The 26,520-nt window shown below is 43.5% G+C and overlaps 1 protein-coding gene across 3 annotated transcripts in view; it reads right to left on the bottom strand.

The window, feature by feature from the left end:
• Positions 1-1,257: 1,257 nt before the first annotated feature.
• tsc22d3 (TSC22 domain family, member 3) overlaps positions 1,258-26,520 on the bottom strand; it is a 35,489-nt gene continuing 10,226 nt past the window's right edge. Inside the window, exons 1-3 of one of the 3 annotated variants that reach the window (XM_069694508.1) lie at positions 8,905-9,122; positions 3,260-3,311; positions 1,258-1,991 (exon numbers count right to left, since the gene is read on the bottom strand). In XM_069694508.1, coding sequence (XP_069550609.1) covers positions 1,731-1,991; positions 3,260-3,311; positions 8,905-9,107 — 516 coding nt within the window. In that variant the 5' untranslated portion in view covers positions 9,108-9,122 and the 3' untranslated portion in view covers positions 1,258-1,730. Of the gene's footprint in view, positions 1,992-3,259; positions 3,312-3,964; positions 4,301-8,904; positions 9,123-26,520 lie in introns of those variants that run through there. The other 2 variants (XM_069694509.1, XM_069694507.1) reach the window with 2 other exon arrangements.

The raw sequence follows: 26,520 nt of genomic DNA, 5'->3' as shown, positions 1-26,520 counted from the left end.
CAGTCGGACCCGACCAAAAAAAAAAAAAAAAAAAAAAAATGACAACATGTCCGGATGTCCCCATTATGTAAACATAAGGTTTATTGCAAAATGTGCAGTCGTATCCAAAACACCGCCGAACAGCCGTTCCGCGGATACTTTACAGCAACGATACCATCATCTTTACAAAACACACACAAACTTCAGCGCTAGCTACAAACAAGACTTCTCCCCTGTGAGCTTATACACATGGTCCTGGTTTGCTCAGCCTTTGCTGCGGTGCAAAACAAAAACAAAAACAAAACAACAACAACAACAAAAAAAATGTCTTTGGTAGGGTAGAAAAACCACAGCGACGGCTGAGCTCAAGTGTGGAAATGGCGTTTTGTCTCTTACTTACAGGCACTGGTGTCATGCCGTTGTTTTCAAGTTGGCATCTGAGCGAGGAAAACAGATCAGATGCTGGATGACGGTTTCAAAAAAAAAAATACTCTTTTTTTAAAAAATAAAAATAATCAGGAGTGCATCTGCAGCGAGAAATGCAGGTGTCTGCTTGCCGACCAGTCTCCACTACCTCAGGACATTTTGGACCTTATGTACACTGTAGTTATCCTGTGAAGAGTTAGGCAAACGACACGGGGCACAAACGCCCCCTTTTAGATGATGAAAAAAAAAAAAAAAAAAAAAATCTTATCTCCTGTTAAAAAAAAAAAAAAATCCTATTTTTTTTTTTTTTTTTTTTTTTATACAAACAACTGATTTTTGTTCAGAATCACAAACAAAAACAGAAGACATAGCAGGATTAATTTCCCCCATAAGCAGCAAGCCCCAACTGCAGACAATGCAAGATTACATTTTATGAATTATTACAGTATGCTGATCAGTCAACTGCAGCGCTTCAACCGGCTCTTATAGGCCGCGCTGCATGAACCTCCGCCTCCGTTGCCTTAGCTCGTCCTGTTGATTATTTGTGTTTACGCTTAAGATGCGCACGAACATGTGAACAATACATTGCGGGTACGGGAAGGGTTCCTGGGGGTTGTGCGGCTGAAATGTGTGGCTGAAAGTCCTTGGAGGGGTGTGGGGGGGAAAGAAAAAGTTGCTTTTTTTTTTAGATCGGACAAATCCGCATGATGGGTGGGGGGCTCTTCTCGCCGAGACTCGGGAGGACCGTCTCGGGTCGCTCTCCTCCGGGTCGCGAGGGATTCGACTCCGCGCACTTTCCCCAAGTCGGCACCTGCGGGGCCAGCCCAATCAACGCCTCCCCTCCCCCCCCGCGCCCTCCTCTCGAGAGCACACGGGGTGTTTGATGGGAGGCTTCGGGCCAGGCGGTGGAAAGCCCCCCCCCCCCCCCGCCCTCCTCCTCCCCCTCCTCCTGTCTGAGAGCGAGCGCTCGACCGTGTCCAGTCAGCCCTCTCTCTACTCTTGTCTACGTAGAGAGGCTACGACCAAAACAAAAACAAAAACAAAAACAAAACAAAAAAGAGAGTTGGACGGCGTCAAGAGGACGGGGCACCTGACGTGGCACCGGTCAAGAGCGTCTCAAGTTCTGTTTTGTGCTCATCGGTGTCAACAGTTCATTTGCGGTGTCCCATCGATTCGTTTGCAGCCCCGGTGCTTCGCCTTCGTTGTTTTCGAAGGGGTTCTCGGCGGCGGCGGCGATTTTTTTTTTTTTTAGTAACGCTTGCGTTCAAATGGAGGTCCATTTCTGGAAAGAGATAGTGGCTCTGCCCGCCCCAAGGCAGAGCCACTTATACAGCAGAGCCAGCGCCGCGGTTGCACGGCTGCTGGTGGTCCGGGGTCGCCTGGGCGCCCTGATTGTCCAGGGGCGGCGGCGCGTCCGTCGGGATGCGAGACTGGAACTTCTCCAGCTGCTCGGGGCTGGCCAGGTTCTTCAGCAGGTAGTTCTCTCGCTCCAGCTGGTCGTTCTTCTCCGCCAGCTCTTTGATCTGCTCCTTGAGGATCTCCACCTCCTCGCGCACCGCGTACATCAGGTGGTTCTTGACGAGATCCTGTCGCGACGGGACGAAAAGAGACGGGGGGGGTCAGTTCGGGGGAAAACATAAAACACGGCGCGCGTTGGAACTTGCGAGGCTCGGGCGGATATCGGCTCCTCCGTTTTGTCTTGTTTGCTCGCACGGAGCCCGTTATTATTAGACGCCGGAAACGGCCGAGTCTACGCATTGGCGAGCTTTCCTCCAGAAAGTCTGCAATAATGATGTGCTGCAGAAATACGATCAGTCTCGGTAAGTTTTTTTGTTGTTGTTGTTGTTGTTTTTTTAACACTTGTATACCACCTCCTCCTGCACTAGTCGTCTACTTTGTGAATAAAGCACCCATTAGCCTGCGCAGCTTTCACACAACAGGGTGCTTCCCAGCGCATTTACAGAGAGCTGGTTATGTGCAGAACAGATTGCAGACTTCACAGATTATAAAACGGTTCTGTAAATGCCGACATGCAATGCTGCTACAAAGATTTCACCGTTGGCTTTTAAAGACACTTCGTGGTCTCTCTCTGTCTCCGTCTCTGTCCCCGTCCTATTTAGCTGACCTGATTGTTTCATACAAGCCCGCCCCGTCGTCTGAGATCCTCGAGACTAAAAAAAATAAATAAATAAAACGAGTGTATCCGTTCCAGAGACGCGTTTTAAAACTAAAGGTGACAAAAGCATTTTCAGTCAGAGGTCCCCCCCCCCCCCCCCCGACTATGGAACGAGCTGCCAGAGGAAATAAGGATTGCAGAGTCGGTGGCATCTTTTAAGTCTCTTCTTAAAACACGCTTTTAGCCGTGAGCCTTTGCAGATTTTAGGCGATCGATCCTTATTCATGTCGCACCCCGTTTTAATTTGTTCTCGTGATTGTTTTATCCGATCATCGTGCTGTTCAAAGACTCGTCAGAATTCACTTGTCGTTCCGTTGTAAACGGCTTATTTTACGCGAAGCACTTTGTAACTGAAGTTTTAGAAAAGCACTACACGAATAAACTTGTATTATTATTAGTATTATTATTATTATAATACAAATTGCTCTTGAGGGCAAACAAACGGGAGGAAAAGCTCACAGGTTTGTTGCTGCTCTGTGTGTCCGGTGTGATTTACCAGCAGCCATTTTAAATAACAAGTGAATCAATCACTGTCCATAAGCCCCACCGGGCTCAGTCGCTGTCAGTGAGCGGGGTTGGGCCCTCGAACGCGGCGTTGTTGCGGGATGCGTGCGTGGTGCAGCAGCGTGTTCCGTGCGGCGCAAAGGCTTTCTTCATGTCGCGTTATCTCGAGCTTACCATCGCCTGTTCGATCTTGTTGTCAATGGCCACAACGCTAGCACCGGAGGCACTGCAGGAGAGAGACAGAGAGACAGAGAGAGGAGGGGGGAGAAAAAACACAGGCCATGAATCAACAGTCCGCAGCCACAACTCAAAAAAAGTCCAGATAAGATGCTCCAAAAAAAATTAATAATAATAATAACACAAAAGGAAAAAACAAGTTGCTGCGTCCCGAACCGACTCGTCCCATGCCAGTGAAACGGAAAGCTCACAAAACGGAAAGGAAAACGGTTTACTCCGCCGTTGTCTGGTTTTTTTTGGTTTTTGTTTTGTTTTGTTCAGGAGAAAATACACGTTGATTGCTTTGGAAACTAGATTAGGGTTGTTGTTGTTGTTGTTGTTGTTTTTAAATTCCGGTTATCACGTAACCAGCACAGAGCGGATGAGCATGCGGGCTACAAGATAGGCTACAGGTAGGGTTAAAATAAATAAATAAATAACAACAACCAAAAAAAAAAAAAAATTACAGCATCTCAGATATCCGTTCAAAGTCCAAATAAACAAGCAGCACAGAGAAACGCGGGCTGACCGGACGGTGTTCGGGAACAACAATCGCACATTTGACCCCCCCCCCCCCCCCACCAGCCGGGTCTGTAACTGCGGGCGAATTCATCACGAAATGCGGACGTTCGAGCGCGTCGACGGCCGCGTCGCGAAATTTACCTGTTGTCAAGTTTGACCGATACGACGTCTCCTCCGAGCAGCGAGGAGAAGAAGGAGATGGAGAAGTTATGCAACTCGTAGACGGCCACCTCCATTGGGGATTTGGCGAACATCTCCGTGCTCATGTTGAGTACCAGACTCGTTTGGATTATACTTCTCGCCACGTTTGCGACTGGTCGGTCACCTTCGTGAGTATCCGGGTGTGTTTTTTGTTCGGGTTTTTTGTTGTTGTTGTTGTTGTTGTTGTTGTTTTAGTAGCGATGCACTAACTCGCCTATGGCTGAACGCAGTGCTGTGTCGGGTCCCGGGAAAGCTTCGCTGTTTTTAACGAGCGACTGTCTGATGCTATTTCTGCCACCGGCTTCTATTTGAATGACTTGCCTCCTGACGTCATGTGACGCGGGCACGCGTTATGTCAAAGGGGCGGAGGGACGGACAGGGGCGGGTTTTACGGTTGTCTTCCCGCGCCGTGGGAAAAACTGGACCTGGAACCGTGATTCTGTGACACCCCGACTTTTTATATAATGAATCCGGAGGGGTCCGCAACAAAGTACGCTTCGTCACGTGGGAATCGTAACCTATTAATGAGGCTGTTACTGGTTATATAGACTTTTTATTTTTTTTAAATTTTACTACTCACAGGGTATTTTTTTTTCCCTATGTATCGATCACGCAGAATAAAGATGAATCTTTAAAATATGATACAATGAAGTACATTATGAAGTAGAGCTACAAAGTCGCACTACGTGCGTTAACTTCGCATAATCGTGTGTGTATTTTGCAAATTAATAAAAGTTTTATAATAAATTACACTTTATGCTTCTTCACTTTATTTCATTCTTAATTGAGATCTTTTTTTTCAGAATCAGAATCAGCTTTATTGGCCTGGTATGTTTACACCTACGAGCAATTTGACTCCAGATTTAACTTGCTCTCAATGCGCATACACAGAAACAGACATAAACAGACATATGAACAGGTAGGAACATATATACAGCTAAATTACAATATCACAGCATTTTCTTTTCTTTTTTTTTTTTTTAAAGTAAATGGTAGAAAACATCCAGCTCTGCACAAACACACATCTATTTTAAATAGCCTATAAAAGTGAATTAGGTGGGGTCTCTTACAGTCATCCATACTTGCTTGAATACTTTTACCAGATTACAAGAATACAAATGACAGTTTTCATTGTTGGATCTCATAAACAACCAATTAAAGATAACCCAAATTTGTTGTTATCGCTCCACTGAAACAAATGCATTTTCATATTTGTACTTTAATACAGTGCAAAGTCCACTTCTTATTCAGTTGATTTGCAGAACTAAACAAATGCCACCAAAAATAGTGACTTTTCGGGTTTTATTATTTGCAAACAAACGCACTACTCTGAAGGACGAGTTTCAGAAGAGCATTTGAACGCAGCACCACATCTGCCCCGCTTCTGAACTTTTCTGCAGTTAACCCACAGACCGAAATCTTCACACGAGCTGCAACAAACAGTCCATAACAACCAGCTGAACATCTTCAATCACACAATGTTTGCATAAATTAGTCACTCGTGTTGCAAATTTTTTTTTTTTTAAATCCGATTTAGTCAGGAGAAATATCTCATCTGATTTTCATGTGATTTTGGTTATTTGAATCACGTGAGTAATTTTAGAGAAAAATTTCCTTTAAGAGAACTTGGAACGAATTTATTATGCCAGTCCTCAACGTGCATAGTGAAGCCTGAACTTTTACAACTCAAAGTCCGCCTGCACATAATTACTTGTTAAGACAATAACATCGGTCACCGTGACTTATTGTTGTTTGTCACGGAACGTCCTGCACCATGTGCACGCGTCCACTGGAAAAGGTATTGTATTTTTCCATCATGTGTCCCACGAACTCTGCTGGTCTCTAGTGGTGACACTCAGAAGAAGATCATGGACATTGTGTTTACTAAGGAATTTTCCATGCAGCTTTTCCTGCCATTCCTTGGTGTTTTTCCCTATTTGGACAACACATGGAATTTTTTTTTTTTTTTTTTTTTACAGATTTATTTATTTAACATTGTATCATGAGTCAGAGCCTACTTCCTTTTGAATTCTTTTTTTCTTTTTGTGCAGCTTATGTGCAATGTGGTGACTGAACAACAATGCGGTCAGGGATACTTTAGGTCTAACACAGACGTGCAACTTTACCCCCCAAAGTTACACAAAGTACCACTACCTACTCACTGGACTGCATTAGTTGGGCTTCAGAAACGAGGCCCAGTTCTCAGGTGTGCGACCTCTCGCACTTTGGGTGAACATTTTCAACTTGCACGTTACCACGAGTGACGCAAACTGTACCGAGTCTCCTGCGAACCAGTGTCAAAAATACAATTTGCGGTGGAAGCCGACTAGAGAGGACGCAGAGAAAGCACACCTGCTGTCATCTCTCTCTCTCTCTCCGACACACACACACACACACACACACACACACACACACACACACACACACACACACACACACACACACACACACACACACACACACAGCCTTTTCCACTCAGCAACAACTGTGGCTGTTATTGTGCAATAGACCTTGTTTTCGCTTTGGCGTCCATGCAGGATTTGATAGCTTTAATGGCTGTCACATTATGTTCCATTTCACCGTTGCAATTATCTGACTCAACACTGATAATAAAACAATTACATTTTTATTAGGGAGCTTCTGCATAATAACTTTCTCCCGACAAATCAGCTCGCATAACAACACCAGCTACTCGATAATGTTCATGAAACGTCTCTGCTGAGTGGGACTTATGTCTGACTCTAGGAGCCATTACATTTGGTCCATGCCCACTCCGTAAAATCCATATTTTCAGGCATACTTGAAAAAAAGATATTGGTCTGTTTTAATATGGTAAAAACAATAAATATATATTTATATGAATAATATGTGGATAAAAATACTGACAAATATCACTTTCCAGATAAATTCCCTGTAAGATGGCACCGAATTGAAAAAGTGGAGCTGCATTTAAAACGATAAATGACCCAGGACGCTCTGATCTCTCCATCGGAAACCAAATTCCCTGATGCCGCCACATATTTTGTGGAAAGAAGAAAAAGGATTTCTGTTATGTAACAAAACAATTCGAGTGGAGGGGGTGACTTTTGGTAGGCCTAACTCGGCACATTGACTGAGTATTAGGGCCTATAGTGCCTGTCGGCTCAGATTTCATGCTGTGACAGTGCAACTGCCAGGTTTAATATCAAGCCCCGCTCGAGCACTGAGAGGCAGGTGAATTACGCTGGCCTGCTGTGATAGTCCCATTTGGGAGGCAGGAGTCACGCCAATTGCCTTTGGCTCAGCTGAGATGCACAGGCAGAAACTATTGGAGCCTTCCTGTTCTGCTTAGGTAAAACATACTTAATGAGCGACATGCAGTGGGATGACTGTGTAAACGGACTTTTAGGCTTTGCCTGCTGTATTCACAGTTTCAGAACTTCTTCAATAAAAAAAATCTTAAGTAAAACAAGTTTACACATCACATAAACAGCTTTAGTTTAAACCGTATCGGCCTTTTTTCTAAACAGTTTAAGCGCCGCCCGTGTTGACTTATCCTACTTCTGAACACTAACCGAGTAATACACAGTAAAAAGAAACAGGAACACGGATCCTTGGAAGATCTCAGCACAATACAATTGTCTTTATCCTCTGTGGATTTAATCACCTGCATTTCTTTTTGTGTACATCTTGGACTTGGTGTGGAACACTTAGTGCCCAACCAGATTTGGCCAAATCCAATGAGACACTCTGCAGCTCGGGGATCGGCCACAGTTTCCATCAGATGTCCCCTGCCTAAGAGCCAACCGCGTTATATAATACGCTGATTCATCTGCGCAAATGGCTGAAGAAGAATGAGGCCGAGACCTACCGCCAACCTTCCAGCTTTTGTTATGAACAGCATTTTGGGGTTTTGACACACCAGATTCAAAATGTAGCCGCACAATGCAGTGCAGTAAGAAACGCGGGTGATCAAATCCTCAAAGGATCCTCAAACACAAGGATATCGTTTAGAGATTGTTTCTGGGTCAAAAGGTTGCTTTTTACCGTGTCCCGCCTGCAATTAAGAATACATGGCCTGTATGGGAGTGTGACCTGAGAATACACATGCCTGCCATAGGTTGCAGCCAGAGGCGATGTCAGAGGAATCTGTCAGTGTGGGCAACAAAGAAAGGTTACAACCAATGAATACCGAACGAGCTACGCACACTAGGACGCCCAGAGGCGGTCATTATTATCACATCACCTCCAGTCCCCTGAGCCATGAATAACAACGAGGTGCACGGCCTCGGTATTTCTCGTGAGATGTTTCAATAAATGTAACAGGCTCTCAATTCCTGCCCGCAGATTGCATGTAATATTTCTTTAGGTGATAGACGGCATCGAGCACTTGTGTGTGCAGAAGGGGGAAGACAGGATTGACATTGTTATCCAAAGACTGGCAGAGATATCACTCAGCTTTCAATGCTGCGAGCACAATAACACACAACGTAGATATCAGTTTATTAGTGGAAATTCAAAAGATGACTTTCAACCGTAGGATCACAGGGGATTATGTTCGAGAAATGAGCACGTGTTACTATAGAGTATACTCTTTCAGTACATCTGATACAGAGAATACACGGGAGGCTTTATTCCTTGTACCGTTTTCTTCTCTATTTAGCCTGATTGAACGTCATGAAAACTGTAAGCGAAACTGTTATCCATGTCATTCAATGAAAAATACTGCATCCACAGCTCTACATCACTTTGACGCTGACACACTGCCAGTCTGCCCCACCCACAGTCTGCTGAACTGCCTCTAATGTGCACATCAGTCACTGACACATGTTACTGTCACGCCAAACCTCCTCTCACGCACAAGACAAATTTACTTCCTATCCTCTGCTGCCCCCACTTACCGCCGATCTGGCCTCTTGAACAGACTCGGTGAATAAGGGGGCGAGTAGCTCATGGTAGCTCTCTCAGGATAGCTGAAGTGCTGGTAGTGGCAGCAGAACCTCGGCGAGGGTTCGGCCAGGCGGAGGGCGCACAGCGTCCTGGGCGAGGGCGGCCGAGGCCCGAGAGGGGCGACGGCCGCCGGGTGCGTCTGAGACTGTCCCATCTTCGCTTCCAAATGAAGTAGCTGCTCAAGAGGCCGGAGCTCTTTTGCCGTTTGCTCACTGTTCTGCTGTTGTTTGTTCTCGACAACTGTGTTCTCAACGAACAAAGAAATGATTGAGCGCCGGCGATACCTCTGGATATGCAGCCATAACTGCGAGTGCCATGCTCAGACTGACACTTGTATGATGCGTCTCCGGTCCAGTGGAACACAATGGCCCGAGAGTCACGCTGAAAATGACAGACTGCTGAAATGGCGCCACGTGTTTCATCCCTTCACTGCTGCAGTTGTCCGTTTCGGGCAGACAAAGCAAAATCTCTTTCTCTAACTGTACCTGAAGGGAATAATCATTATACTGGAGCTATCTTCACACCTCATTTAATCTGTGGTAGCATGTGTACTAAAACTCACTTATATAGTCCTTCACAAGGAATGGCTTTGGAGACATTGTTACATATCTTCTAAGATTTGCATGTAATACCACGCCGAGGCAAATGAATTGTCTCCCTTGTATTTTATTAATCCCTAAACACTTTTCAATTCTGGGTTCGTCAATTGTAGTAAGGTCCCTTGTGTCCTCAGGGGTGTAATTGTTTTGGAGAGCCAACGCTGCTGCCGCAGGTGCGGCAAAAAGTGAGCCGCTCTTTCCACGACTAATTTCCCACTCCTTTCGCAGTTTGACAGCATTTCTGCATAAATGTCTCACGGCTCTGCCGCCATTTAACCCCGTCTGTTGGCCAGAGGCAGGTTTGTGACATTTGATACTATACACAAACTGTGGTGCGCAGATAGTTTGACATGATAGGCAGCCATGTATAAACGGTTTCTGCTGTCTGTTCGGGGCTTCAAGCAACTCTCTCGTGGATATACAGGGCCATTAAACAGGAAGGTTCACTGCGTCTTTTAGAAACGCGAGTCTATAACATACCATCAGAAAAAAAAAAAACCCCGCAGTATACGGTTAGATAGTAGAGATAATTTAGCCAGGTGAGTTTTACCACACAGCCCGTAGGTCAACAATATGTCACCGATATATCCTTGAAGAAGTGGAATTTCAGGTTGACTCAGTTCACACTCTTACAATAATTTATCACGATTATTATTCAAGGTTATTTTCCAGGACAGCACACCACTGACTGGGATTGCACAACGTCAGCAGAATAAATGGATGGCTTGTATCGGACATGTTTAGGAGCAAGTAATTCAAACTCGAGAACGTTTAATCCTCAAGGATTCAGCTTAGTCATTCAACCTCAAGTAGGAGGCTGTCTTTTCTTTTCTTTCTTTGTTTCATCATCTACGGTTTCATAAGGTGTCACATTGGTGCACACATGAAAAGACATCCAGACTTTATATCTGTAACTGTCATTTCTATGTAATTAAGTACTTTTCTTTGTATACCTGTGTATTTTCAGTATTTGTTTTGGCCCCCAGCAAGCAACAAGATGACTGTGTGCTGAAACCTTTCCTCTGGTTAAACCAGTAGGTGACAACATATCTTCCTTTCCAGCCTATTGCAAACTGTAGTGACTTGTTGTTGTTTTCTGCCAAACAAATGGTGACAATTATGCTCTCACACATAAGAGCAATACTGTTTGTACAAATAATGGCAGACACGTACACCCCTTTAGGAGCGCATCAAGAGTGACTGACAAGAGAGATCTTCCCGTTATACAGCAACCCAATAAAACACCAAAGCTTGTAATTCACCCATCTGTCCACTAGAGCATACCGTTTCAGTATCATGACTGTATATAAAAGTGAACGCAGCTTCCACTAAAAAGTGAGGCCAATGTGGAAGTGCCTTCAACTGCAATACCAGCGAGGGCCAGTAGGCGTTAACTCCGAAAAGCCTCTGGTTCCACAGACTCTCATTCAACTTCTTTCATGAAATACAAAGTTCATAAATTCCTTCTTCGATCCTGGTCATACATCTGTACATTTTTCACGCCTCATAATGTAACGCTGATGTGGTATCCTCTCGTGGACACGCTTCGGCATCATACCAGTCTATTACGCGATGTTAAGAAACTGACATTTACTTCCCCGACTCTAAAGAAATGGGACAGAAGCATTTAATCACAGAAGTGATGTCATAAATCCTGTATGTATTGAGCTTCAGTCAAATATATTTCCCTGCCGATATATAAATAGCAGCTTTAGCTGCAGTGTTATTCAGTTTTGCTAAATTTAAAATTAGAGGCAACAACAGACCAACTTTTAATAGGGTGTATTTAGCTGCAGATGGGTTTTAATTAGGTTTTCATGGTAGGAAACATGAATCATTTGCTCCCCTGTTTTTTTCCTGAAGACAGCTGTTACGAAATCAGAGGACACCACAAGCAGGGCTGTGTGTTTGTGAACAAGTGTACTCCTCACCGCCTGTGAGGAGCTGTATTTACCTGATTAGTCCCTTGATATAGAATCTCCTTTGCTATGTAACAGCTGCCTGGATGACATGCCAACCTTTGCTCATTACCACTAAGAGGACAAGGCTGGAACTGCTGCCAGTGCCTGTTCCTCAAGACAACACACTTTAATGCTTCACTTACCAAAATTTACTACATTTCATTTCAGCCCATACAAAGTGATATACAGCACATTTACAGTAGCCTCCACTGGAACTAATAGCAGGACAAGCGGTATCGTAGCAAACGGTGCTGTGTGCAGTATATCGCAGTTAACAAGCTCGGGGACTTCGCAGCATCTGGCATCGGGCTGCGGTTCAGCAGAAGTCAAGACAGCTTCAGGCCATAATGTAAAGATTTACCTTGTGTTCTAACGGGCAGGATGTTCTGGTTAAATTTACTGTGAAAATACTGAAGTATAGTCGAGACCCAAAGGAATGTGCGTGGGGAGTATCACAGTATGGTGAACCCTTGCCAGGCAACATTCATACCCCGAACCCACATCTCCCCCAAAGACAAATAACTGTATGTTCTCGTCCATAGCCCATAGGGTACCCATCTGAGTTTTAGTGCAAACATGTGCAGATGTGTTTACACACACACACACACACACACACACACACACACACACACACACACACACACACACACACACACACACACACACACACACACACACACACACACACACACACACACACACACACACACACACACACAATGTTGTCCTCTCTGACAGATAAGGGATTGGACTCTCAGAGTAGTTTGGATGCAGTTAAGGGATCTCATTAATTGCTCCATGGGTACTCTACAAACGGTCAAAGGTCGTGGACTCAGTTGGCCGTGCAAGGTTAGATAGCAGTGAACTTTGTTATTAGCTGTGTCTGGGCCTTTTTTTTTTTTCTTTTTTTTTTTTTACTTGTTACGGGTCACCTAGTTTACCACAGAGTTTTTAAAAGAGAGCTGTTGAGTTTCTCATTATTCTGCTGTACTTAAGTGCACATCACAAAACATCAATTTAAGCTGTTAAACAAAAAAAATGTATGAGTGCATATTTCTGACATGAAAAAAAAATTGGTCACAAAACAAAAGGATCTTTTTTTTTGCTTTTACAGCATTCTGTGTTTACTCAATAGAAAGCATACACGGTGATACTCCAAGACTGGATTCAAAACACACCGAGTTGCAATGGCATGGCTGAATCATGTCCCAGAACAAAAGGGTACAGAGTTCAGTGCCAGCTATCCATATTCATCTGCTTATGGTTACTTTAGTGTACTGTATACCTCAGCTGTCTGAGTTGGTGTGGTTGTGAGTATCCATGTCTAATCTGAGTAGACTTCAACTATGGAATGGTGACATTGGATTAATGGGCACATACTGCACCGGAATCCATCACAAGACCAGCGGATGTGCTGTGAAGCTGCACAAGATGACCCTTAGAATATAATCAGAGGAAAATCAATTGGCTATATCATATTATCAGCTCTAAGTTGGCAGGTTTTCATTTTATCGTAAAGTTTGCTGGAACGTCAGTGAGTAGTTCCAAAAATGTTTTCTGCACCGCATGTTTATCATAAGCAAAAAGGCTGTCAATGAGAAGGTCGGCCGCAGCCGAGATGAAGGTAAAAAGATGTACTAAATAATGGAATATTTAGTAATTCAAAGATTTACAGACCAAAACGGTGAACTGTCTCCATGGTAGAGCTCCACAGATACTGGATACACATACTGGATTTTTAGGCCGATGCTGATCAATAAATCGACTGAAATGTGGTTATCATACACTTGTGCCAAAGACGCGTAATATAAGCGGAATATTTTACTTTTTAAAGATACATTTTATTATCCAAAATAACAACAGTGCACTGAAACGGTGAACTTTACTGGGGATGTAATAATTATATGTATTATATGTACATATTGCATTATGTTATAATAAAAAAAAAAAAAAGTTTTCATATTGGACGATGTGAACACTGATACAGATGTATCTGTGATGGGCCATATCAGCCGATAAAAGGAAACCATAAAAGTGGCTTAGAAAATGTACTTCCGTTGAAAACAAAAGAGACTGTAGCTTCAGGACAAATTATTTATTTTCCTGGAAAAAAAAAAAAATCACGAAATCAGTCATGTTTCTTTCTTGTTTATCCAAAAGACTAAGCCCCTGTCGTCCTATTTTTAAGCTGTCCTTCACTCACCTACTCTATAGTGCCCTTACTCCCGCTTTCTTTTTCTACTTCTTTTATTCTTCGCGAAGGCGTCCCTCACTCTAATGTTCCCACGTTCTTATTGCACTTGTTGTACCCTGTTTTCTCTCCATCTTTCCATCTCCCCACTTTCCTCATCTTTTCCCAGTCATGTATCTGGCCGAGCTCGCAGCTGTGTGACCCAAGTCACCAACAACTGGGACAACACTGGAGGGAACTGGGCCCTCGACGGGCCGCCCCCCGATGTGCGCTTGCTTGTGTTTGTGTTTTCCCGTGTGTATGCTGATGCGTGCGGTTGGCCACACGCTTGCATACGTGTATGCTCAGGCACGTCTGGCCTAGTCTGCGTGATCTGGATTTAACTGGATGATAGGTTCCCTGCCAGCTCTCACTGTCAGCGCCGTCCAAACACCGAAAGGTTCCCACAGACTCCAGCAGGCTTCTCCGCTGAGCGTTGAGGCTAATCCTTTGTCACCTGCGAGATGATGGTGGAGCAATGACTAAATTCCCATGGATAATTTGAGACGAGTCACTGGCGGTCATCGTGAAGGAAAGTACAGTAACAGCTTCAGAGCTACACGGATGTGCGTCAAACACACCTTCCTGCAACAAGGCATTAAAATTAAAAAAACACATACGAGCAGATATGTCCACAATAAAGTAGAACTATAAATCACGCATGAAATAGCTATTTTTTTGATAACCAACTTTGAAATGATGTTGCCATTTTTCCTAAAACTTATGTTATGCACCTCAATGGCTTCGTAATGCTGTATAAGTTGTATGATGGTGTAAACGTCCAAAAAAAGTATCTATTTGTTGACGTTTCATCAGAAAACAGATGTTTTTGAAATAATTTTCTTTATTATCTTTAAGTACGCCCTGGGCCCTCCAAGTGGCTGATGGCAGTAACCAAGGCTGCGTTCAAGTACTCGTACTAGCCTGACGAAGTTTCATCAGCCTCTGATCTCCACAAGCCAAACAAAGGCCATTATTCTCTTTCAACACGACCACAGGAATGACTCTGAGCTTTGATTCAAAACAAAGATGATGGAATAACATGTAACTGATCTAGCGAGGGTCTACCGTATGTGCGGGAATTTCATATCTAAAAGCAGGCCGAGATGTTTACTCCGAATGTACTCTGCCGATCTTTAACGTTCACTCCGGGGATCTCACCCCTTGTTTGTGTTTTCAAAAGTGTTGAGGCGACACTATTGAGAAGTCTGATTGATTGCTACAGACCCAGAATCTGTTCAGTAGGACATCAAGCTATGCTGCGTTCATATGTAAATGTGTCCATAAATTCAGTCAAGCCATGCAGTTGTATTAAAACCATTCACTGAGAAACCTTCTCTCAAAGGGGAACCTGATATAACTCAAAGTGCAGCTGTGCCACAGGGAACTCATGTATATTCAGCACCTCATATAACTTTCTTTCCAAATAGCATCACGGATTAAAACCATTCAACTCTGGATTCTGTAAAACCGCAGGGGCAATAGGTCTGTGCGGTCCCACAGAGGTACAGTGTGGCTCACACGCAAAAACACAGAGGAGGGCTGGAGTCGGAGGGAACGCCGTGTACACAAAATTTCCCCAGCCTGCGTGCGTGGTCAGAATCCCCGACCGGCAGAGGACGGCCCGGGACAGACGAGGACAGGGCCAGATGTGCAGGCCCCCGTCGTACTGGGTCTTGAAAGGAAACATGCTGCAGTTGAAAAGAAGAAAGCTGAAAAGCTACGCCAAAGTCTGCTTCAGGAGAAAAACCAAAATGTGCGTCCAGATGTTGTCCACCCATGTACAGACTCTAAAACAAATACGCTCAGGCTAAAAAAAAAAGCACGTATTACGTAAGCATTCACACAAAAGTTAATGAGGACGTTAAGTACAATGCACTTTAAAAAGATAAAAGTGCAGTAATTGCAGCCTTGAGGACGCTTTATGTTTTGTTGAATCGCTGATAAGATTTTAATCTATATATCTAAACTATTGAACGGATGAATAATGTAATAATATTACACTACAGCACTTTGTGGATATTTTACTTACGATGTATGCGTCTCAAGGCATTTCATTTACAGTGTATACTTATTAATTACAAATTTAGGAAGTGATAACGGCATGGTCATATATTTTTTTCTTTCCATTCTCCCACCTGCCAGGATGAACGTTTTCTTTTACAGCATTCAGTAAAATGACTTAATCTCGTCATTCTGAGACGCTCCATTTTCATGGACATCAGTAAATGTATTCATAATTTGTCCTTTACCATGGTCTATTCCCACGTCTGCCCCAGATCTCTGCACTTGTGCGCCTGAATCGCCCTTAACTAATTACAATCTTATACACAACAGACTATAAGGCATCCATACAAGTGGTTTGTATCAAACAGTTTATGTAAGGCTGACTCAACCTCGAGACGCCTTCATGGCTATTGATTAACTAAGAATCATTCAGCTGCACTGTTGATCAGTGTAGCACCTGAAGTCTTGTACAAGCTATTTGAAAAGCAGGTAGCCAGTATCAGCTCAGCCTGTTTCCTTGAAAACGCAACCACTTTAAAAAAAAAAAGAGAAGTTGGAGCCTGTCCTGCACCCCCACCACACCGCTACTCTTTAACCTCTTTTAAACAAGGTTACAGGTGAACCTCTCAGGCAGCAAAACTAAACCTGAGCAAGCTTTAAGAAGGTATTTCAAATACAACCTCAACCCAACTCTTATCCTAAGGTCTGATATCAGATATATATTTTAGCACACTATTTTAGGATGTGACTCAGCCGGAAGAAGGATCTGCATCAACACTGCTACGTGATCCAAATACACTGGCTCAAATGTTGTCTGGGAGTTGACAGGAACAAAAAGCCAAAAGACCTGCCCCCTCGAGACAGAGATCATGTGAGGTTTTTTTTCTTTTAGTCACGGTTCTTTTGAAGACTTGCAGTAGGGGCGTCAAGAAGGGAACAGATAAGAACTTGACACCGGGGTATTTGGTGACAGACAAATTTAAACAAATGTACTCCGAGGGGACACCTCAACTTACATAAACAATTAAATAATGCAAGATAAATATAGGCCAACACACTGCTTTCACTGAGTTTTGGATATGTCACCTCCATCAATGTGGTTTTCATTCTACTTTGAACTCAGTGTTACCGAGACAAAACAAATGAGGACATGTCTCTTTCTAATGCTTTGGATTTGAATATTGTCATATATATATATATACATGACAATATTCAAATCCATATATATATATATATATATATATATATATATATATATATATCTCAGTTTTATTTTCACTCATGATACAAGCGCTTTAAATTTGAAGATTTTATACTGTCATTGGCTGACAGGGTCAAGATCTCTTCCAAGAAACAAACAGGAAATTCTTCCACTTGAAGTGACTCTTGAACTTGGAGTCGGTTAGAGTACACAAGACAAATTGTCTTGAGATGTAATTTTCCCGGTCTCGAAGCTGCACAGAAGAGAGAGTAAACACCGCCTGCCATCCCAGTCATTGTATAAAGGCTCAGGTAAACAGTGTTGGCTAAATTGGCCCGCCTCCAGCGTGTACCCGAGAGGTCCAAAGTTCACTTATAAAACCACAGAACACTGTTGTATCGCTTCTGCACGCACACACCACACAGGTACAGACGTTGGCCGTGTTCCCATGCAAGTAAAAGTGTGCAGTGGAGCGTGAACAACAACAATAAGATGTGATCATAATCAAGACACGTAGACATGCAAACACAGTAATGGACATGCATGCAAATTTGAGGTCACTGGAGGCAGAGGCGTGCACACACACACACACACACACACACACACACACACACACACACACACACACACACACACACACACACACACACACACACACACACACACAAGGACACAGACACAAACACAACACACTGTTTCTGTCTGGACACGCAGAGTTACAGCCTTTGGAAGACAACCGCTCTCATTCTAAAGAAAGTGAAATAGAGAGATCCATAACAACAAAGCACCTTTCTTAAGACCGAGCTCTTTTTCACACTGGATTAAATAGACCTGTAGAGGGAAATGCTCTCGGGGATTAAGAAAAGTTGAGATCTGGCCAAAATGGCAAACACAGTTCTGAAAATGTCATCTCTGGCATCAATCAAACTAAAAACCATTTCAAACGGCCGTGATAAAAGAACAAGATGGTGATGATGGCTGTGCTTGAGATCCGTCGCAATGAAAGCTGAGGCTGATGTTAAATCTCTAATCAGATCTGGCCTATTGGCAAAGGAGAAGTGCGCAAGAGCCATTTATTGTTTTGGAGATGAAGAAATCTGCCCACGTAAGCAGCGTTTGGGAGCCAGCGAGCTGTCACCTTATCTTCGTGCTAAAACCGTAGAGTTGAGCCGGTGATGTACGAGGTTCCCGCCAGCACGGCGGTGCCCCAGCTTAATGGCGACGTGGCAAGGTGAGGGAGAAGCACCTCGGAAACCGGGTGAGCTATAAAATAAAATTGCTTCATTAATAAATGAGGCCTCTAAACTGTACAGCACTGAGTATTCTGATGTGGATGGAAATCAAAACAATCAAGAAAAGATAAGAGACTGGGAGAGGTCAGCGAGGTCGAGCACTCACTGCACTCCAGAGAGGGTTCATGGTTGTGTTTGGCTTCAGCCCAGCAATAACACAAGAGCACGCCACAGGTTAAATATGCCAGGCTTGGCTTTGTTATTGCAGAGCTGCTGCAAAACAAAAAGCAGGTGTGTGCCAGCGTCTTTATGAGACACAGCTAGAGTTATAACTTACTATCACCACCAATCCAAATGTGTTGTAACAATATTCTAAGTATTAAGCCAATTAAATTCAAAATGCCACAATTTTGTGATCATCGGGGATTCATGTGCTGCAAATTTGGATGTGCTCGTTTGCTTTCACCGAATTGGTGGAATGTAAAATTTCTTTTCAAGAAGTTAAACGACTTTTTTTTTATGACGGCAAATTAAGCTATGAATCGTAAAGGAAACTAATGTCAGCTAAGCTCCACGAGCTAGTTTGAGGAAGTATTGCAGAATTTGCAGAACCGAAACAAAATTGTGTATTTCACAGGCTCCCATCATAACACCTGACCTCTACACACACAAAAACACATAGCCAGAAGTCATTATCTTTGTTTTTCCAGCCTGTGTGACTGAATGTCTTCCTCACACTGGTTTTAATGACTGCGGTGTTCTCTCCTGGCAAAGACTGTAATTACAGTCCGACCACAAAGAAGGCAGCGCAGTGTGCTGGTGCCTGCAAGGTATCTGCCAACCTTTACAATGCAGACACCCCTCGGCTTGTCAAAATAGTAATAATACCAGCAAGGTCCTCTTGTGTTTTTGAATATTGTTTATTAAAAAAAAAAAAAAAAGGCATATGTTTGAAAGCATCTTGCTGACTGGCTGATGTAGCTGTGTAACTTTTGTGCCTTGTCTGCCACCTTGTGCCTGTTCTGCTGGCTCTTTTGACAGGTCTGTCTCGCTCCTCCTCTCCTGTCTGCGCTCCACACCTCCCTCCTCCAACAGTCATTGTTATTCCTGTCCTTTCGCTCTGCCTCCGAGCAGTAAATCCTATCCTATCTGACTGGCATGCTTCAGGACAGCCTAACCCTGACGCCGTCTCGAGATAATTATCCCGTCTCTGACCTGTCTCGTCATATTGCGAGCTGTTTGTCTGGTACACGCTCACCTAGTTCTGGCAGAGGTGCTGCTATGGCGCCAAGAGAGGGCAAGAGAGACTTTGCTGCGTGCAGTATAATGTAACACATGAACACAAGGTGGGGAGGGTTAAGGTGAAACAGCTTCAGCCTTGTGCACAATGAACTTAGATATTTGTGTTTACTCTGCAAGTGTACCGCGTCTGGGCTGTGTTCCTGAATAAAGATGAGCACACAGACATGCTGCCCGGTTTTTAAAAACATCAAGCAAAATCATTGAAGAGCAGAACGTCCGTTTCATTACCAGAGCGTGACACCAAGACTAGAGCTTTTCTGAACTGAAGATGATGAGCCCATGTATACACACTTGTACATCTACATATATGTGTGTGTGTGTGTGTGTGTGTGTGTGTGTGTGTGTGTGTGTGTGTGTGTGTGTGTGTGTGTGTGTGTGTGTGTGTGTGTGTGAATGAGCACGCTGTAGAGTATATCATAAGTAATCTACATTACATAAGTGACCTATGTACAGGCAGACTAAACATCATTTGACACAGCCAATAATGTCAGGGAAGATATTTCCCTGGAGATGCTTTGAACCACTTTTAAGGCAACATTTCCTGTGTTTCCATAAAGGGTAATTGTAGGATTACAGAATATTACCCATAATGCTTCTGGTTTAGGTTTCTATGGTTTCTCAGCTCAGAGGAAAAATGCATAATCAAGGAGCAGACAGACACACAAACCGGCGGAATAACAAGAATCTGTGGTTTCGTCTTTCAACAGTGCGCAGTTCACCAGATACTCCAGTATCTGTCTGCTCCCCACCGCCTGAGGACGGCCCACTTTGCTTTGTATCAAAGACTGAGCCGAGAGCTACCGAAACACCAAAACAGGAAAATGCAAAAAAATGAGGAAGAGAAAGGGAAGAGGAGGAGAAAGGGGGAGAGAGGAGAGGGCTTTCACAGCTGTTGTTAAACAGTGTTTCCTCTGATAGGAGGCTTTGGCTGTACTCCCAGTTCTTTAGGTAAACTGTCAAAAAACATGGGTACCTTGAGATAAGAATAGAAGGGCGGTGGGGGGGGGGGGCACACTGGTGGTAAGACAGAGGGAGATAGAGTCTTAAAATGACAAAGACATAAAGTTTAAATGATTTAAAAAAAAAAAAATTTTAAATACTATTTTAGGGTGGAGTTTCCATAATAAACAACAAAATTACCCACTACTATAATCGGTCTGTTTTTGTGGTGGTTAGGAAAATGCTGCCACACACTATCCAGTTATTTCCAATAGAAAACCTCAGAGATACACTAATGTCAAGTTTAAAAGGTACAGGGCAGCAACTTCCGAAAGAGTATCTTCGGAAAAAAAGGCAATAAAATCTTACAAAAGAAAAAAACGTGTCAGCCTCTTATCAAGGGACCAAGAGGAGAATACGTCTTTAATCTGTCCTGCTGCCTGTCTCACTGTGTTGGGGAAACAGGTGCTGCAGAGTGGACTGGACAGTCAGTGCAGGCCGACAGCTTTTACAATCGTTCTACTATATTGTTTACATCGTTACGGCCCGAGACAATGTGGAGACTTGTTTAAAGTACAAACCTGAGTTTAACAGCGGCAGCTGTTAAAAGACTCAAAGAGGTGATGTAACCAAGATGCTAAGGCCTTGGCATAAATACTAAGGAGTCCTTACAATGAAACTAACAATTTAAAGGAAAAATATGATAAAAAAAAATTTTTTTTAAATGGCTGAATTAAAAAAAAAAAAATGCATTCTTCCATTTTGTGACATTGTGGGCCTTGCTATTTTATTTGATCTTAAAATGAGGATTCACAAAAGACACACCCGGAGTAATTCTAAATGCTTGCTCCCTATTGACTTTCCAATTTGAACATGTGTTTCCATTTGTTGAAATGACATGCAAATGCCAGTAAAGATGCCAATGGGAAGGAGGGGTGGGGTGTGTGTGTGTGTGTGTGTGGGTCAGGAGGGGGCCTGGGAGAGGTACTTAGTGATGCTGTTTTCAGCACGAAGGCCTAGATATCATTGCCACTTAATATTGCAAGAAATACAAAACACTCACGGGAAAAGCGCTGCCTTGTCTGAATCTGATATCTCCTTCTGGAGAGCGTATTTGAATATGAATCGGAGGAAGTATCTTGCTTGTCTTTCAGTTGTGTTTTGGGTTGGTTTTTTTTTACTTTTCTTTTATGTCCTCCCCTTGCTGGCTGTCATAGAATAACAGTGAGACTTTGTTTTGTTTTTTTTATCAGGGTGTTTCTCTGAATTTCCCACTGATATGAGCTACAATAGCATCCTTTCCCTCCAGAGGACTGGGAAGTGGGCCCATGAAAAAAAAAAGAAAGAAAAAATAAAAGAGCACTAGAAATACACCAAAAGCATCCATTCACCCAGCAACGGGATCAGATAACAACGCATTCATTCAAACTGATGACTCTACTGAGAAAATCGTGGAAAAGGCACAGAGGGATTGTCTGTGTCTGTGTTTTGCCAACATTTTCACACTGTTGTGTGTCTATGTTTGTTATGTAACCTCCAGTGAGAACAGGGCAAAAGTACTGGAGCCAGGAGGAACGCTCGCTCGGCCATTATGGAGCACCTACACATTATTCATGGTTGGAGTGTCAGAACATTCACCTGCAGACCCCTCTAATCCAAGACAACCCTCATCGCCTCATACCGTGATTGCCAACTGGATCGTATCCCCCCCCCTATTTTGGCTTTCCTTTCATGTAACATCAAAGGTACTGTGGTGGAAAACACTGTACTTTATTTTATTATTTCTTGTCTTTTCCAATTACATAACATGGATTTTTCAAAACGCTAAATCGTGAGCATTTTGCTTGCATGTATCGTCTGACATTTACTGTGTAACCTGCTGCTTGCTGTATGTATGCAGGGAAGCCTGTTCTTTAAATTAAAAACCAAGTCTGCACACCAGACCTAAAGTTGCTGTAAATTTGCTTTACTTGGACAGATGTCCTTGCTGTCTGTCTCATGTGCAATTCAGCAATTTATTCGTCGTGCCCACACTGAACCTCACTGTAATTATATGCTAAATAAGCCATTTTAACCTTACATTCTGCCATCTCATCAACATTCAACCCAAAAAGCACTGCTTGTTGTCCTGTTTTTCTCCCACGCTGCGACCCGAGTATGTTGGCAGTACAGGAATGCTTAAATTATGCTAAACAATCCTAAGAGTGATAAATCAGTGAAAACATTGAGGTCAGGCAAAACAAGCGTGTGCAACTATTCGATGGAAATGTGTAGGAGAAGAAAGAAGGAGTGGTGCACCACTCATGACTATGATATCATCGTGTATTCCTGGAGATGCGAGTGACTTCAGCAGCATCTTGCCACACAGCTCATTAAAATGTGCCTCCTGTGCACAAACATTTACCTTTCTAGCTTACGTATATATACTGTATCTAGTATTTTTTTTTTTTTTTAACTTTGGAATTGATTTAATCTGCAATGCTGGAAACTCAACTTTCTTGACATGTTTCCAGGTGAAGAGGGCAACAACTGCCGAGTCTTCCCGTTTGGCTCGAGCACTTCCACAGCGAAAGACGCCCCCGTTGGCGCGAGACCTCCTGACCCCGACTAACTTCCACACCGCCAGCTTCACAAGCACTGAAAGGCTGCGAACTCGACTGTTACATAAATCCACCTCTCTTCCCGCTCTCTGCCAGAGCGGTGCCGGCTCCACTTTCCCTTATATGACACCTTGCATTCAGGCTGCTAATAAATAGGTCTTTGTGTCCATTGCACGTCCCTGGAAGACTTGTGTCAGGGATGTGGATGGCAGCCTGGATGGAATCTGGAGTGCACTGGTATGTGCAGGAGAGAGATAATTGGGAGGAACAGATGAAGAAAGGGAAGGAAAGACACTTTCATCAGCCGCGCTGTCTTGGCTCTGGCCTCCCCGTGTTTTTTTGTTGTTGTTTTTTTGTTTTTTTAAAGCCCTGCATCAGAGCTCTATTACTTCTCTCCAGAAGCATCTACATGTTTTCAGAGGACTCCATTTATCCTAATTCCAGACTGTGTAAACAACACATCATGCAACCATAATGATGAATCTGAGACTCCCTCGTCTCCATAACACCGACTGGAAGGAATGCAGGAGGAGGTCATTTAATGTCACTGGTGTTGATTCCCTCTTGTGATGGCACAGTAAAATGGCGGGACGAGTGACGCATTGGTGCGCCATCAGATAAAACCGGCTCGAGCTGCTCCGCGGTATGAAAGGCTCTTTTAAACTCAGTGACACAAAGACAGAAGTGAGGGTTTGGACAGGATGCATCTTGTTAGTTTCGTTTGTTGGAGTACGCTGGTGCCTCACTCCTTCAGTTCTCTCTCTCTTTCTCTCTCTCTTTATTCTCTCTGCCGGGGAGCAGCCAGAAACAATCACAGACTCACTGAAACTTGGCGCAATGTGCGTTCATTTTTCTCCTTCTTGTCTGCCAGAAAGGCATCCAGAGAGAGAAAAAGTGCTCCATCTTTTCATTCCACCGCAGCTCGCTGCCAGTGAGGCCAAACCGGTGCTCGGTCCGGCGTGCCTCCTCCTTTCCTTAAATCAGAGTTACGGTGAGAAATGACTTGACTTCGAGAGCCACAGCTGTGTGCGATAAAATGCTGAAATAAAGTTTTGGTTTGTCACCGCCTGCACTGTCACATCACAGAAAAAAGAAACAGTACATTACAGTAGGTTTCTGGTGCATCACATTTCTTCGTTTGTTTTTGTCGGTCGGTTTGATTCTGTTTTTCCGTTTTATTTTCCATTTTTCTTCTTCCATGTTTTTTCTTCTCACAAAGCCGCTTTTCAGTTATGTAACAATACTCGAAGCCAGAGTCATTTGGAAGCAACAGCAATATAAAGGAAACCATGTTCATTACACCAAAGTCAGAGTTTGATGGTTCATGGGGATTTTGCCAGCCATTTGAAGTGGGGTGTTTTTGGAGCATCTATACTGTAAACTTAATTCAGAGTGTCATTTATATAAAATACAAAATTCTGCCAAGCTCTTCTTTGCGTTCGCAGGAAAGAAGAACAACTTTCTTCATTTAGTAGGGGAGCTTATTGCACACTATCGCACATCTGATGAAACCGACGCATTACAGCAAGGCGGGGAGCATGTTGCCCAACATGTTCCCCACTCGGTTTCCCAGTCAAGTGTCTAGGTTTTTTGTTTAGTTTTTTTGACTAACATCTCAATGTTGTGCAAAGGCTAAAGTTAATGATGAAATTACAGATGACACAGGAGCTCCGAGATGAGAGGTGGGTGTTGTTGGGGTGACACAATTAGCTACACACTTCAGAAAGCATTCATTTAAATAAATGTTACTTCACCACTTCAATACTTTCGATCAAATTAAGGATGTGATTGTGTGATGAGACACATGTCAGAGACTATAAATCCAGTTTATATTTACTTTTAAACACCCATATTACATAATTCTTTAATGAGCCAGAGCAACGTAATGCGTACTTAACTGAGTAGTTTATAACTCCTGACCAAAATGATGTTCTTTTATGCTCCTTAATTCCAAACTCATTACTATTTTCCCCATCGCATGACAGCAGAGTCGTGTTTGGGAAAGTCAGGGCTCTTAAATTACACCTCCGCCCCGAGAGCTCAAAATTGTTTACTGGAGAACACCGAAGTTCAGTCAGAAAAGGAAAAACACACGGTGTGTTGCCAAACTGCAGATGTCCAGTAACTTTAAAAATAGAATATGTGATTGGCCCTGGTGCTGCAAACTCTTGTGTCCTGGAAGAGATGGCTTGACAACCTGCTGAAGTTCACAGAAGTAATTGTTTTCTTTCCCAGAGACTCTCAGAGTACAGAGTAAGTGAGAGCACTTTTCAGTAATGGAATGCGGCAACACCTTTGCTTAAATTCATCGAATACTCGGTCCACGTCTTACAGGCTATATTGATGTGTACGAGGTTGCGTGCGTGTGTATGTGGCTTTGTGTGTGTGTGTGTGTGTGTGTGTGTGTGTGTGTGTGTGTGTGTGTGTGTGCGTGTACGTGTGCGCACACAGGGTACATCCTGTACACAACCTGAGTGTGAATAGTGCCCAGGGAGAATAATATAGGCTAATGATAGGCCTGGCTCAGACCCGCTCCACAAAAGCACTGTCTGGCAGCATTGTGTAGGCATCTATTGTGGAAAGAAGAAAAAAAAAACTGACATACTGCGGGATTAAAAACACTTGGGATTATGAAACAGGCGTCCACAGAGAAACAGATGGAATATACAATCGGAATTAATCTCAAATAACGTCTGGGTTTTTTGTTTGTTTTACAAATTACCTCAATTCAGAGCCATTAAAGAGTCTCCCATGCTTCTACACAAATCAGCACAAATACTGGCTCCCCCTGGATCTGGTAAAGGGCACAATGTGCTCATGAAAAGCATTTCTTTCCGCTCCTGATCTGATCTTCCTTTCAGCCAAACTTGAACTTGGCCCTCGGTAGCAGGGTGGGTTACCACATTCTCACTTCTCATGCAGAGTTACAACAAGATTGGGAATCCCATGCTAATGAAAACAGTGCAGAATGAAACTTTCACTGCCCTCCAGCCAGCAGCTTGTTCCGCTCAGCCTGGGTGGTATGGAGAGTCCACGTCCAAAAGCTCCATCATTTCAGCTTCCCTCCATCGACATTATAAACTCCACTCTGCTGATAGCCACATTTTTCCGTTGCTTGACTAACACAGCATACAGCAGGATGTCATTTGTGATGAAAAGAGTGCACCACCTCTGAATATCAGACACTAAACAAGCTGAATTACTGCCTAATGTGTATTTCAATAGTGTAATTATTATCATATTGACTGTTTGTGGTACAAATATTTACTATCAAGGACAGGGCTGTGTGTGTGTGTGTGTGTGTGTGTGTGTGTGTGTGTGTGTGTGTGTGCGTGTGCGTGATGGCAAGTGTTGACAGGCTTCCTTATTATCTAATTAGGCGCCATAGTCATGGTCCAAATAGATAAGGCAGGGAGCACAAGCCATTGTCACGCCACCCCACCCCCCTTCGTGCACGCTTACATAATCTCAACAGTTGCCAACTGGGACGACAAAG

Source organism: Brachyistius frenatus, unplaced genomic scaffold (assembly GCF_029030835.1).
Source record: "Brachyistius frenatus isolate BFR_SWC_R1_liver_20210118 unplaced genomic scaffold, ASM2903083v1 Contig_17, whole genome shotgun sequence".
Taxonomy (NCBI): domain Eukaryota; kingdom Metazoa; phylum Chordata; class Actinopteri; family Embiotocidae; genus Brachyistius; species Brachyistius frenatus.
The sequence above is the reverse complement of the archived record's forward strand: the minus strand, read 5'-3'. Positions and strand labels throughout refer to the sequence as shown.